The sequence below is a fragment of the Lepus europaeus genome, chromosome 18, assembly GCF_033115175.1.
Source record: "Lepus europaeus isolate LE1 chromosome 18, mLepTim1.pri, whole genome shotgun sequence".
NCBI classification, from domain to species: domain Eukaryota; kingdom Metazoa; phylum Chordata; class Mammalia; order Lagomorpha; family Leporidae; genus Lepus; species Lepus europaeus.
The window spans coordinates 21,148,126-21,162,427 of record NC_084844.1 but is presented as its reverse complement, the minus strand read 5'-3'; the positions used below and the strand labels follow the sequence as shown (position 1 = coordinate 21,162,427).

At 52.1% G+C, this 14,302-nt stretch overlaps 1 protein-coding gene across 1 annotated transcript; it reads right to left on the bottom strand.

The window, feature by feature from the left end:
• Positions 1 to 1,646: 1,646 nt before the first annotated feature.
• LOC133776615 (keratin, type I cuticular Ha3-I) lies at positions 1,647 to 6,148 on the bottom strand. The gene is made up of 7 exons (XM_062215694.1): positions 5,798 to 6,148; positions 4,771 to 4,853; positions 3,939 to 4,095; positions 2,561 to 2,722; positions 2,350 to 2,475; positions 1,973 to 2,193; positions 1,647 to 1,764 (listed from the first exon to the last, which is right to left on the bottom strand). The coding sequence occupies exons 1-7, from the start codon at positions 6,143 to 6,145 to the stop codon at positions 1,647 to 1,649; spliced, it is 1,215 nt and encodes a 404-aa protein (XP_062071678.1). The 5' UTR covers positions 6,146 to 6,148.
• Between the last annotated feature and the right edge of the window lie 8,154 nt (positions 6,149 to 14,302).

Sequence of the window (14,302 nt, the reverse complement as noted above, 5' to 3'; positions counted from 1 at the left end):
CTGGACCCCTCTGCCCTGGCTGTACCTCCCCACTGTGCACTGACAACCTTTCCACTAGTGTGTGTGTGCACGTGCGTGTGTACACTTATGGCACACATACGAGGAGGCTTCGAAGACTCATGGAAAATTCACATTATCTTTTGTTTTCTTTTTTGCACAAACTTTATAAAGCCCCCTTATATGTGCCCATGCGTGTGGGTATACATGGGGGTCTGTGATCCGGACATAGAGCATGTATATGATGTGTGATAGTGGTATTTATCGTATCTGATATATGCAAGCCGATTTCAAAAAGCTGGTGGAAGTGGAGTCCAGGAAAAGCTGCTTTTGACACCAAAAACTTCCACACCGTGAAACTTTGTTTCATGCATGAAACTGTTGAAAATATTAAATGAAATCCTCTTCAGGCCATGTGTGCAATGTATATATAAAAAATAAATAAATTTTGTGATCAGACCGGGGTCCCATCCTAAGAGATCGCATTATAGATACGCAAATATTCCAAAATCTGAAAGTATCTTAAATCTGCAGCAGAGCTGGTCCCAGGCACTTCGCATTAGGGGAACTCAACCTGTCTGCCCGTCAAGACAGATTGGTGTCACCTTGTGCACTTTCCCGTTGACCGCAAATGCTTGCACATCCCTGCACTTCATGTTTCAAAATGAATAGTCCTTGTACCTCCAGTGACCCTCCTGTGTGGATTTCCAATCCCTTTCCTTTCATCTTCTTCTCAAATATGAAATCCAGGTCAATAGGTGGTATCTGATGTAAACTTTTCCTTTTGCTTTTCCCACAGAATTTCAATCGACTTATTTTTCATTGTATTGAAAGACACAGAGACAGAGACAAAAAGGCAGAGAAAGACCTTGTATCGGCTCGTTCACTCCCCAAATGCCCACAACAGCCAGGGCTGGGCCAGACCAAAACCAGGAGCCTGGAACTCGATCCTGGCCTCCCACATGGGCGGCAGGGACCCAGGGATGCGATCCCTCACCCGCTGCCTCCCAGGGAATCAGGACTGAAACCAGGCTCTGACGCGGCAGTGGCCATCCCGAGCAGCGCCGGTACCGCTGCTCCAAATGCCCACTGTGAACCTTCCTCTGGAGGAAGCTGCAGAGTGAACACTGGGGCGAAGGCGAATGGGTCCCTCGCCTGCCGGAAATACACTGCTCACTGTTTTTCATGTACGCGGAAGTTTTGGACTTGATGAATAACACAGAAAATTATAATCATTGTGCCAGCTTAAGAGTTTATTAGGAGGATTAACAAAGGATTTTCATCGCCTCTCCAAAGACCAAAAGAATGACAAGGAAGTTCGCTCCCAGTGCTGTCCTGTCTCAGCCGCACCACACGACATCCGAGTCTTTTTAAATCACATTTGGGCAAGGTTTGTTAACACACACCACGGTGCGCAAATGTGTCCGTATGGTAAAAGACCTGACTCGGTCCTGGCGTGGTTCCTCTGTGTGACTCGGGAGACAGACTCTGGTGTAGAAGGATGATGCCGGGGAAGTCCGGGCACGAGGAAGCCACAGCAGGGAGAAGCTCTCTCCTTCCCGACCGCAGTGAGAGCCTGTTGCCGAGGCGGAACTGAAGCAAAGCCCAGGTTGCACAAAACCCCTCTCCTCCTCCCGGCAGCAGGGCCTCTACCGCCCAAAGATGCCGCAAGGCCCACAGCGAGCACGCTGCACACAGGGGTTGGCGACGCAGGGCCCAATGGGCTTCTCACATGCGTTGGTCGTAGCACAAGGGTTGCAGGGGAGCCTAGAGACAGGAGAATATTGGAGCGAGTCAGAGTGAACTGAGCTGAGAAGATAGGAAGACACTCACGGCACTCTGTGTGAGAATTCCGTTCCCCCTTGCACTGCCTCCAGCAAACAGCTTGAAATTGCACATGCTTTGCCTCCAGGAACACTGTTCATACCCCACCCCGCCAGCACCCTCAAGTGCCCTCGGTCCTGCCCCTACTCACTTGCAGTCCTCGCTCTCCAGCAGGCCCCGGTACGTGTTGATCTCACACTCCAGCCGGGCCCGCACGTCCAGCAGCACCTGGTACTCCTGGTTCTGCCGCTCCAGGTCCGCCCGGATCTCACCCAGCTGCGACTCCACGTTGCTGATCATGCACTGCACCTGGGACAGCTGGGAGCTGTAGCGCGCCTCGCTCTCTGTCAGCGTGTTTTCCAGGGAGTTCCTCTGGGGGGGACAGAACACGAAGGCGGTCACGCGGCTGCTGCTCTCCAGGGCTTCTCCAGGGGCTTCTTCTTCCATAGCCAAGGAGGCCACATGGTACCCTAGTGGCTCCGCCTCCCCGGCTTTGTGGTGCCCCCAGCAGGTGCGAGCGGTACCCACCAGGTTGTGCTGGGCCTGCAGCTCGATCTCCAGGGCATTGACCGTGCGTCGCAGCTCGATGATCTCGGCCTGGTAGGACTGCAGCTGCTCTGAGCTGGACACCACCTGCTTGTTCAGCTCCTCGGTCTGCAACGCCCAAGGGGAGAAGACGGGGTCAGACCCTGCCTCAAGGGCCCCGCAGGACATGGGTCTCGGGGTCCCGGGTGCGCACCTGCGTGGTGAACCATTCCTCCACTTCCCTGCGGTTGGTCTCCACCAGGGCCTCGTACTGACACCTGGTCTCGTTGAGCACGCGGTTGAGGTCCACGGTGGGGGCGGCGTCCACCTCCACGTTGAGGCGGTCTCCAATCTGGCAGCGCAGGGTGTTGACTTCCTGATGGAGTAAGAACAACGTTGCAATACCACAGGAAACCAGATGCTCTCCTTGCGAGGCTGCAATTCCACCTCTGACCACTGTGGCGCTCTCCACAAGCTCTGCTCCCCTGATCCTCCTCAGTCAACCAGACTCTAGGAGTACCCAGTTTGCCAAGTGACTTCAAATCCACGACACCTGTCTGCCTCCACCTCCGGTGCACCACTCCTCCTCCAGAGAGAGAGAGAGAGAGAGGCGGTGATGTGGCCCCCGGGCCGAGACGTGGTACCCACAATTTGAAGTCAGGTCCATATCCCCCTGTTCAATTATTTGTCAGAATTCCACCAAACCTCTAACCTCTGACCCTTAAGCCTGGGTGATAAAAAGAGCAGAGTTTGGTGAAGAGGAAGTAAAGAATGTTTGCACAAAGTCCGCCATCCCTGAGTAGACTGGATTCTAACTGGAGATTTGTTGGTTTTGTGGAAGGAGATGAGCATCTGTTGCTGTCATCTAACCTCTCCCCTGAGCCAGCAGAGCTGTGTGCTTGGGCTTAGGACAGACAGGTTAAACTGGGTCTCCTCTCTGCCACTGACTAGGGATCTTTTAGAAGCTTCTGGAAGCTTCATCCTAAATGGGAACTGCCTCTGGAGTTCTACAGCGTGAGTGTTCGGCACACGGTAGGCACTCAGGTAATATTAACTGTCTCAGGCACGTTGTCCTGGGATTTCAGGTTTGCACAAACTCTGTCTCCTCCTGTGTGCAAATGGCCGAGCGCTGACAAGGAGCACTGTGCTCAACGCTTCTTCCAAGCAACACGGAATCGCTGAAAGAGCTCTGGACAGGGAAGAGGAGAGGTGGCTTTTGTGTCCTGCTCAGCCCGCTCTGCCTGGCGGCCCTCGGCCATCCTGCCCTCTCCGTCTACAAACCGGAGAATGGGGTGGTGCTGGCGGGGGCCGTTGCCCGGCCTGGGCACGGAAGATGCTGCGGGCCCTGCCTTGTGGCTGACCTCTCCTCACAAGCTCGCTCTCCAACTTCCTTCACTCCCATCCCTGCCTCTCCAGAGGAGCCCTAATCCCTCACCGGGGATTTTTAGGTGACTCATCCACTACAAATCCCTTGCTGTTGGAAGAACAGCTTCCTTGGCTAATTGAGCCTCGGCGACAGCCTCTCTCGACACCTGTGGCAGACGGGAGCAGCCCCAGCAAGCCCGATCCTGTCGCTCTTTGGGGAACTTCACCTGCTCGTGGTTCTGCTTCAGGGACAGCAGCTCCTCCCTCAGGGACTCCACCTGCGCCTCCAGGTCCGACTTGCACAGGGTCAGCTCGTCCAGGATCCTGCGCAGGCCGTTGATGTCGGCCTCCACCAGCTGCCGCAGGGACAGCTCCGTCTCGTACCTGTGATCACAGCGACAGGCCGGGACTTGACTCGGCTTTGGTTGGGTTTGTCAGACAACTAGGAATTAGGTTGATGGTTTTTATAGTCCCTTGCTCTGTTTGGGTTTTCAGCACTATTTTTTCTTAAAGAACCAGTGGGTTCAGGGGGGAAAAGCCATAAATGCACTTCCCACATTCTCATCATTGAGATCTGTGCACAGTAGGACATCAGGGGACCATGACGTCTACGCTGACACTCAGTGTGACTGGGGATGAGGCCTCACAGAGGAGGAGCGGGAAGAGGAAAGAGGCCAGCGCCTGGAGGAGTGACTTCCGAGCTCTGGGCATCTTGGGGAAGCATCCAGAGACAGCCTGGTCAGTGTTTGTCCGTGCTGACAACAGGCTGTGGATATGAGGTGTGTGTGTGAGGAGCAAGAATGAGTTTCACGTTTAGACTTGGGTGTCAGAAATCCAAAAATAAAAACATCTGGAACACTTCTGGCCCCAAGAATTTGGGATAAGAGATAATCTATGTCAACTGAAGAATGAACAGCCCAGGGGACTGGATCCTTGTGTGGCCCTGATTTGACATGCGGAAGAGGAAGAATAAACCGAGGGAGAGGACTTTCCCCCCTTTCCGGGCATTGGGCAAGGGAGAGAGAGGACAGAGATGCAGTGCCCCACGGGCCCACTCACTTGGTCCTGAAGTCATCAGAGGCCAGCTTGGCGTTGTCGATCTGCACCACCAGCCTGGCATTCTCAGACTTGCCGCACAGGATCTAGAAGACCCAGAACATTCCAGAATGAGGAAGGGCTTGGCAATTTCTGTCAACAGCAATCCTGACTAACAGGTTTACATGGAAGGATCAGAATGAAAAAGCACAGAGTATTTTCTGTAAGACTGTTAAACACTGCCCACCTGTAACAGATGCTCAACAATACTTACAATGTGAAATTAAAAATAAATACTGACAGATGCAAGAAAATTATGAGTAGATCTATAATTTCCCCTTTGCTCTCCTACAAAGCAATACTGGGAGCTGATAACAATAATTCACATTTATTAGAGGCACCTACTGTGTGCCCAGGATGCTTGTAGGAGCTGAGGATACAAACATGAGAAGGCAGTGGGTTCTGCCCTCCAGAAACTGTCAATCAAGTGTGGAAGATGAACCTGTAAGCCAGCCATTGCAGGGGCTGGGGCGGGGAGGTTGCCACACTCGCCGGCCACCCTGGGTGGCTCAAGACTGCTCTCTCCAGGGTACTTCCCATCTTTCTGGTCTCAGCCAGCCATTTCCTGTTCTCATTGTTACCCGGGGAAGCGCAGGAGCATCCAGGTCAGCACGTTACAGGCAAGATCACTGAATCTCCAGAACAGGAAGGTGGCCAATGACCAGGGCAGCCAGAAGCCCCAGCGAGGGGGAGAGAAAATGGTCCCATCGGCGCCCGTCTTGGGCTTCGTCCTTTTCTCTCACCTCAGGGTAATAATTCCTGAACTTGCAAATGCAGACAGGCACTAGGAGGCAGCGTTTAATTACAGCTTATTTATGCAAAGTGCTCTGCCTCCGCTGAGGCTAGCCAGCACTATGCAAATCCTCCGAGCTAACAGTCCGCGTCCGAAAGGAGACGGGGCCATCGGGGAGACAGATGGGGAGGCTGGGGTTTCATTCACTCAGATCCCAACAGCTCCTGCTGCTGGGTGCCCCCGGCGCCCACGGCTCACCTTCTGCTGGAGCTCCTCGATGGTGCGGAAGTAGGACTGGTAGCTGGGGCACAGCAGGGGCTCCTGCGGCTGGCAGCGCTCCTGGATGAGCCTCTCCAGCTCCGCGTTCTCGCGCTCCAGCTGCCGCACCTTCTCCAGGTAGCTGGCCAGCCGGTCGTTCAGGAACTGCATGGTCTCCTTCTCGCTGCCGTTGAAGGAGCCCTCGCAGAACCAGTTGCAGTTGCCCACGTTGGCGGGGATGTTGCAGGCCCCGGGCAGGGTGCAGCCATGGCAGCTGGGGGGCACGCAGGGCCGGGAGGAGCAGCTGGAGCGGCAGCTCAGGCTGGACAGGCAGCAGTTGTACGGCATGGCGCTGGGAGGGAGCGAGGTGCCCGGCTGAAGAGCAAGTCCAAGTTCTCTAAGCCACGGAGCTGTGGGTCTCCTTCCTCCGGGCTGCATTTATACCCCCGCCGCGGAGGGCGTGGACGTGGAAGGCTGTCCTTTTTGTTCCTCTTTTTTGTGATGGTCACAGCCCTCCCCCTGCGTTTGGTATGTGTTTCCCCAGAAGAGTCCCTCGCCTCATAAAAGACTTTACACGGGCTTCTCGCTATGTCAGGACTCCTCTGCCGTGAAGTAAGAGCTTCATGGTGTGGCTTCAAACGGCCCGGCTCATGAAAGCCTGGGCCTTCATTAGCGGGGTGTGGCCGGCAGGGCGACAGTGTCGCTGCTTGGCTTCCCGGCTCCCTGGCCAGCCCGTGGCTCTCCCTGCTGGCACGGAAACACTGCACTCTCGTCCATGGCTCTCTGTCCACATGCAGCATCCCTAACTCAGGGTCTTCCGAGGGAGAGAGAGATCCCTTCTGAAACAACCTGACTCGTGGGGGCCCTGTTTCCTGGCATGGTGGGCCTCGCCCGCCGCCACGAGAACGTCAATCAACCAACTAACAGACACCCACGCGGACCGTCGCTGGTCGGGGATGCTGCGAGGACGGGAGAGCAGAGTAGCCCAGGGCTCAGGAGGAGCCGGTCCTGCTGAGAAGCTGCACGGGCTGGCACCTTCAGCAAACACCGTCTCATTGACTCTGCACTGCCCTTCGTGGTACACAACACAATTCCCATTTGACAGAGGGGCCAACTGAGGCCAGGAGGCAGGGCATAATAAGTCATGGGCCCAAGATTCCAACACAGGCCTCTCTTCTGTCCAGCATAACGGGCTGCTTAAATGCAAATGGTCTATGTCCCCCCCACACACACAGGTCGCCCCTTCCGTCACTCCGGGCTCTCACTGTGGTGACCTGTGTGTCTCTCTCTGTGTGACTTCCACAAGGGCGAGGGCATCATCTCACTTGTCTCTGAACTCCCAGCTCCAGGCCTCTGGTCCACCCTGGGCACTGCTGGATGGATGAGAGGGTAGATGGGAGGCGACCGTCCAAGGCAGGTGACAGGAGAGGGGTTCGTACCCTGGGGAGGGCGAGTGCCTCCAGGATTGGAGGTTCCTGGGGATGGATTTGTGCCTGGATAGGGAGACATCTCAGGAGCAGAAAGAAAGCAAGAGCTGCAGGAGAGGGGAATGAGAGCACACAGCGATGTGGCAAGGAAGCTCAAGGCAGGGGCAGGGACCCAGGGCCCAGGTGTGTCTGGGTGGCTGGAAGGAGAGAGAGGTGGAGGAAAGTGCTAGAACTTGGAGTTGCCTGGGAGGTCATGGTTGTATGGTGGAGGTCGTGTGGTCCAGGGCCAAACATCGGGAGCCTGGACTTCCCCGGAGGGAGCAAAGCCAATGTGAGCTATTCTTTATTATTTATTTATTTATTGAAAGGCAGAGTTAGAGAGAGAGAAAGAGAGGCAGAAAGAGAGAGGTCTTCCACCCACTGTTTCACTCCCCAGATGGCTGCAATGGCTAGAGCTAGGCCTGGCCAAAGCCAGGAGACAGGAGCTTCTTCCAGGTCTCCCATGTGGGTAGCAGGGGCCCAAGCACTTGAGCATCTTTTGCTGCTTTTCCCAGGCCATTAGCAGGGAGCTGGATCAGAAGTGGAGCAGCTAGGACATGAACCAGTGCCCATATGGGATGCTGGCATCACAGGTGGCAGCTTTACCTGCTGTGCCATAATGCTGACCCCCAACGAGAGTTTTGAGCCTGAGTTTGGTGAGACAGAAACTTTTGTAGGAATTTTCCGGCAAGCATGTACCAGTGTTGGAAAGAGGAAGGCAGAGGGGCCGGCACTGTGGTGCAGCAGGTTAATGCCCTGGCCTGAAGTGCAGGCAGCCCATATGGGCGCTAGTTTGAGACCCGGCTGCTCCTCTTCCAATACAGCTCTCTGCTATGGCCTGGGAAAGCAATGGATGATGGTCCAAGTCCTTGGGCCTCTGCACCCATGTGGGAGACCCAGAAGAAGTTCTTGGCTCCTGGCTTCAGATAGGCACAGCTCTGGCCATTGTGGCCAATTGAGGAGTGAAACAGTGGGTGGAAGACCTCTCTCTCTCTCTCTCTCCCTCTCCTCAAAAAAACAGGAAGGCAGGGACACCAAGATCACTGTGACAGCCAGGGAAAGCAGGCAGGAGGGGCTCCAAGGAGCTGCAGGACTGCAGTGCACCACAGGGACGGCCGTGACAGACAAGGCTGGGGTGCAGGTGAGAAACTAGCAACGAGCCAAGGCGGGCAGGCAGAGAGCAGCAAGGAGCAGAGGATGAAACCTTGGAGAGTTCTCCAATCAGAGGCCAGGAGAGGCCAAGAGAGCAGAGGACGGAATGGCGAGAATGAATGGCAAGAACGAGCTCATGGCATCACAGGGGGACGGGGAGAAAGAGGAGGGGAGGTGAGGGTGAGGACAGCCAAGGGCTGCAATTGGGCCCCACAAGATCAGGACCATGGAGAGGGTCTCGGCTGCAGGGACCAGAACGTTGCCAGGACCCTCCCAGGCCCGGCGCTGCGGGTGTACCCGCTGGGTCAGCTCCTGCGCTCTCAGAGCACTGTCCACACTGAGTTCCAGTAAGCTGAGACTTCAAACACACAGCGTGGAGATGTTTGTTGCTTAGAGAAGTTCTGCCAGAATCCATTTGCAGGCCTGATTACAAAGCTCGGGAGCTTGGGTCTTAGCAGCAGCGACTCTCATACAGTAATTGCAGTGCGTTTCAAGCCGGTTAGGTGCCGGGCTTGTTTGAACTTGATGACTCGTAGCAGTTTGTGATTTGGGAACAATTATCCTGGAAGCATCAGCAATCGGAACGGCCTATGCATATGACACCTTGGCGTACCGGAGCTTCATTCGTTCACCTAAAGTGAAATAAATAATGAAGAGAAATAAAGCCATGTGGCTACGATCCTCGCTAGCAGAGGACAAGGCCGAGCTGAGGAAGGCTCCCCCCATGAGACTCCCCAGCCTGCAGTTACAGCCACAGATCAAAGACCAGGCCACTGCGGGTCTGGCACTCAGCTCTCGCGTTCCTCCCTGCCACCTCCCACTGTAGATCACAAATGCAGAAATGGCCAAAAGGCAGGAGACAAAGCTTGGGACAAGAGGGATGGCGAGGATCTTAATGGCCCCCATTTTACAAATGGGGAAACCAAGGCAGGGAATGAAGAAGCGGCTGGCTTCCGATCGTGTGGTCAGGATCCAGAGCACCATCCACTCCTAGCCCCAGCACTGCGCTATGGGAAAGCTGAGTAATTCCACAGCCAACCTGATCTGTCAACTGCCAAGGAAGGGGCAGAAGTCAAAGACAGTGAGGGAAAACCAACAGAAAATTAAGTCTTCTTACCGCAGATAGGCTGTTAACCAAGCATGAAGGGTGGATGTGGAACAATGCTAACCATCAGAATAAATTGTGGTAAAAGTCAGCAATTCTGTTCTCTCCCTGATTTCAGTTGCTATTTTTGAGTTCATAATACAGTTCTTTTTAAAAAAGATTTACTTATTTATTTGAAAGGCAGAGGTACAGAGAGGTAGAGGAAGAGAGAGAGAGAAAACCATTAGCTGGTTCTCTCCCCAAATAGCCACCAACAGCAGGAGCTGGGCCAATCCGAAGCCAGGAGCCAGGAGCTTCTTCCAGGTCTCCCAGGCAAGTGCAGGGGTCCAAGGACTTGGGCCATTTTCTATTGCTTTCTCAGGGCCATAACAGAGAGCTGGATCAGAAGTGGAGCATCTGGGACTTGAACCGGCGTCCACATGGGATGCCAGCACTGCAGGGGGCAGCTTTACCCGCTACACCACAGCACCAGACCTTCATGATACAATTGTATCCCGCTAATTTAGAGCAACTTAGGATAACTATATCTCATCATATTTAGAACTTTACTCCATCCATTTGGAGCAACTTAGGATACTAATCAGGCAGTGGTTCCCCTGTTTGTTGGAAATTACCCACTCAAGAAGAAGTACAAGAGCAAAATTTTAAATTACACTCTTAACAATGAAGACAACTGAGCGAGCCAAGATGGCACATTACTGCAATGACACCAGAGACTTTAGTGGCAGGACCATGGACGCTTGTTCTCACCCATATACTTGTTCTTTCTCTTCACATGCTTTGCAAACATGCATCACCTCTACACAAGAAAACAATTTTTCATGAAGACTTCCAAAAAGGCTATTCTTACTGTTCTTCTAAAGCCATAACGAGCTGGGAAAGCGAGCCAGGTGTGCCCCAGCATGACCGCTGCCCTGCACGTGTTGGGAAGCAATATGCAAAACTTGGATGGCCGAGAACTTCTCCCAGAAATGGAAATGTAGGAATCAATTCAAGAAACATGCAAGGTTGGAAAACAAAACGAATCCTCCTCTGGGCGCAATTCGGTGAAGCTGACCACGCATGACTACAAGAGGATCTGGGAGCAGTCGCCGAGAGGGGGTGGGTGGATTTCCAGCAGTGGGAACACACACTGGCAATAGGCTTCTCAGCATCAACCTCAGAGGGTGAAAGATAAAGGTTTCCCTTTATTTGTATGATTTATTTATTTCATTTGAGAGAGAGGGAGAGAATCTTCCATCTGCTGGCTCACTCCCCATCTGGGGCTGGTCCAGTTAAAATCAGGAGCCTGGAACTCCATCCCGGTCTCCCCCATGGATGGCAGAGGGCCAAGCACTTAGGCCAACTTCTGTTGCTTTCCCAGGCACATTAGCAGGAAGCTGGATCAGAAGTGGAACAGCCAGGACATGAACTGGTACTCTGATATGGGATGCCTGTGTCATAAGCATTGGCTTGACCCACTGTGCACACACCAGCCCTTGGTTTCACTTCTCTAAAACACTACAGTGAAAAAGCTGTGAGCATAGAATCCTATACCAACCAAACCACCATTTAAGGGTGATCACTAAGGAAAGACATTTTCAGACAATAACTGAAACAACTTATCACTTACACATTTTAAGAACTACCAAAGAATATCTTTTCAAAAACAGAAAATTGAAACCAGGAAGGAAAAATAAAATACAAGGAACATTGTAAACAAATAAACACATACGTAATTCTAATAACAAGGAAAAAATTTGGAACATAAAACCAAGGTAGAACTAAATATAAAGAATTCAAGGGATGGGCATCTATCTAGCCTGGCAGTGGAGATGCTGGTCAAGTGTACCCGGTCCAGTGCCGGCTCTGGTTCCTGGGCGACTCCAACCTCCTGCTTCCAGACCCTAGGAGACAGCGGCAACGGCTCAAGTCAGTCAGTTCCCACAACCCACATGGAAGAGCTGGGTTAAGTTCCCAGCCCTGGCTTCAGCCTTCACCCAATTCCTGCTGGGCGTTGCTGGCATTTGGGGAGCAAGCCAGTGGATGAGCGCCCTCTCTCTCTCTCTCTCGCTCTCCCCTCCATTCTCCCTCTCTCTCCCTCTCCCTCTCGCACTCTCTCCCTCTACTTATCTCTCTCTCTCTCCCTCTTCCTCTTTCTCTCCCTCTCCCTCTCTAACAAATAAATACAAACTTTTAAAAACAAAGAATAAAAGAATATGCATACAATCTTTTATGGTCCTAGTTTTATTTGCAAGAAATAAATTAATATCAGTTAAAATTCAATAGCATTAGACCAAATGTGCACATTTAAGAGTGAAGAATAGATATTAAAGGTGGGGGATGAGGGGCAGAGAGGAAGCCTATGGAACAGGCAGATGTCTGGAAATGAGGAAACAACAGACAAAGAGAACACCATACTCCATAGAAAACACAAAATAAGATTTTAAATAAATCCCAACTTGGCGGTAATCACATTAAATGTAAATGGCTGGAGTCCTATTTACAGTGACTACCACATCCCAAGCCTCCCCTCCAAGACGTTTCCTGCTTGGTTTTGTCTGTAGCTCTCACCCTGCCCATCAGCCCCACCCACAGCAAGTCCTTGGAGCAGGTCTCTGTTTTGTCCTTAGTGCTGTCCAATGCCATCTCAAAGCTCTCACTGATTATTTGTGCAGTTGAATGAAACTGATCGAGAAGAAACCTGAATGGTTGATAAGAACACTTTTTATCTGGTTTTTTATTTTTAAAGATTTTTTATTTTGAAATAATTTCAGACTTACAAAAGAGGTACAAACTTAGCACAAAGAATTTCTATAGACTTTTCATACAGCTTCCCCACGTATTAACATACAATGTAACCTACAGTATAGTCACCAAAAGCAGCAAATTCATTTTGCTACAATATCTAAAGACTAGTCTATACACATGCAAATTCTACCAGTCGTGTGTCCTTTTTTTTAAGCCCAGGATCCAAGTCAAAATCACAGGTTATATTTCATTTCATGCCAACTTTAATCTGGAATAATTCCTTGGCCTCAGCCTTTCTTGACCTTGAAGAGTTCTGGTCAGTTATTTTTTCCCCCTGAAAGAAACCTTTTATTTAAGGAATACAGACTCCATGCATTTCATAAACACAACTTTAGGAATACAGTGATTCTTCCCACATCCCCGCCCTCCCACCCCGCTCCTCCCTCTCCCATCCCCAGTCCCATTCTCCACTAAGATCCATTTTCAATTAACTTTACACACAGAAGACCAACGCTATGCTAAGTAAAGAGTTCAACAACTTTTTTGCACGGAAAACACCACACAAAACCCTGTTCCACAACAGTGGGGACGAGGGCTGAGACAGTCTTGAGACGTTCGATTCCTTGAGCAACAAGAAAGCTGCCATCTGAAGCCGGTGACGGCTCCTCAGGCCTCTAGGAGGCCAGGGTTGCCCAGGGAGCCGCTGACGGGGCACTGGGCTTGCAGGCCTGCGGTGGGGATGCGCAGCCAGCATCCCTGACAGCATGCCAGGGGCCCACGCCGAGGACGCGCTAGCCAGGGATGGCCCTGCACCGCTGTCTCTGACAATAAAAAGTCACCAACCTCACTCTCCTGCAGTGGAGAGAGAGAAAACGCAGGCTTGGTTTCCACTCTGGAACGTTACACAGAGTGAACTAACAGCAGCACCAGGTCCTGAGCAGATAAAGCTCAGACAGCAGGGAACGGGGGAGCGCCACAGTGAGATTTATACAAACGACGTGTTCTCACTAAACGGCTGCGTCGTCAGTCACACACACATCAGAGTGACGTGCACAAAAGCATTGCACACAGATACATCCCTGTGTAATTTTAGAAATGTTTTAACCCTCCTCCCAAGTTTAGGATGGTAGCTGTCTCCCGGGAGACCAAGAGAAAGACAGGTGGATAAAGGCGGGGTTTGATCTCAGTTGAGAGGATTGCATTTCGGGGCTGATGCTGTGGTGTAGCAGGGAAGCCGCTACAACGCCCGCATCCCGTATGGGCGTCGGTTCGAGTCTCAGCTGTTCCACTTCCGATCTAGCTCCCCCTAATAGTCCTGGGAAAAGCAGCAGAGGACGGCCCATGCACCCATATGGGAGACCCGGAGGAGGCTCCTGGCTTCAATCCGGCCCAGTGCTGGCCATTGCAGTTATCTGGGGAAGGACCCAACAGATGGAAAATTTCTCTCTCTCTCTCTCTCTCTCTCTCTCTCTCTCCCCTCTCTCTCTTCTCTCTTCTCTTCTCTTTCTCTTTCCTTCTCTCTTCCTCTCTCTCTATCTCTCTTTCTCTCTATAACTCTGCTTTTCAGATTAAATAAATAAACATTTAAGTAAAAAAAAATTTCACTTCATAAGGAAATAAAGAGGGAGATGAGGTGAAGACAAGTGGCAAACAGTTAATATCACTGAAATCTTGGCTGGAAATGTTCAGGCTTTTTTTGTCTTCACTCTGTTTGGAGTTTTTCATCATTAGCCATTGACATCAGGAACGCAGCATCCCTTGCCACACCAGGTGGCCAATCCCAGATCCCACACACATCCCTGTGCACTGCACCCTACCTTGCCGAATGTGTGAGCTCAACAGTCACCCACCGGGCTTTGTCCTGGGAGACAGGAATTTCTCTGATCCTCCTGTCTCCTTTCTACCAAAGCAGGCACCGTGGCGAGATAGGCGCTCAGGACAACCTCCCCGGCGGCACTTTCCCTCTGACATGGCCTCCAGGCACGGAGACCAGGCTTAGTTTAATAGTTTACACTGCGAGCAGTGAGAACCCATACTGTGGGGAGAGAGCTG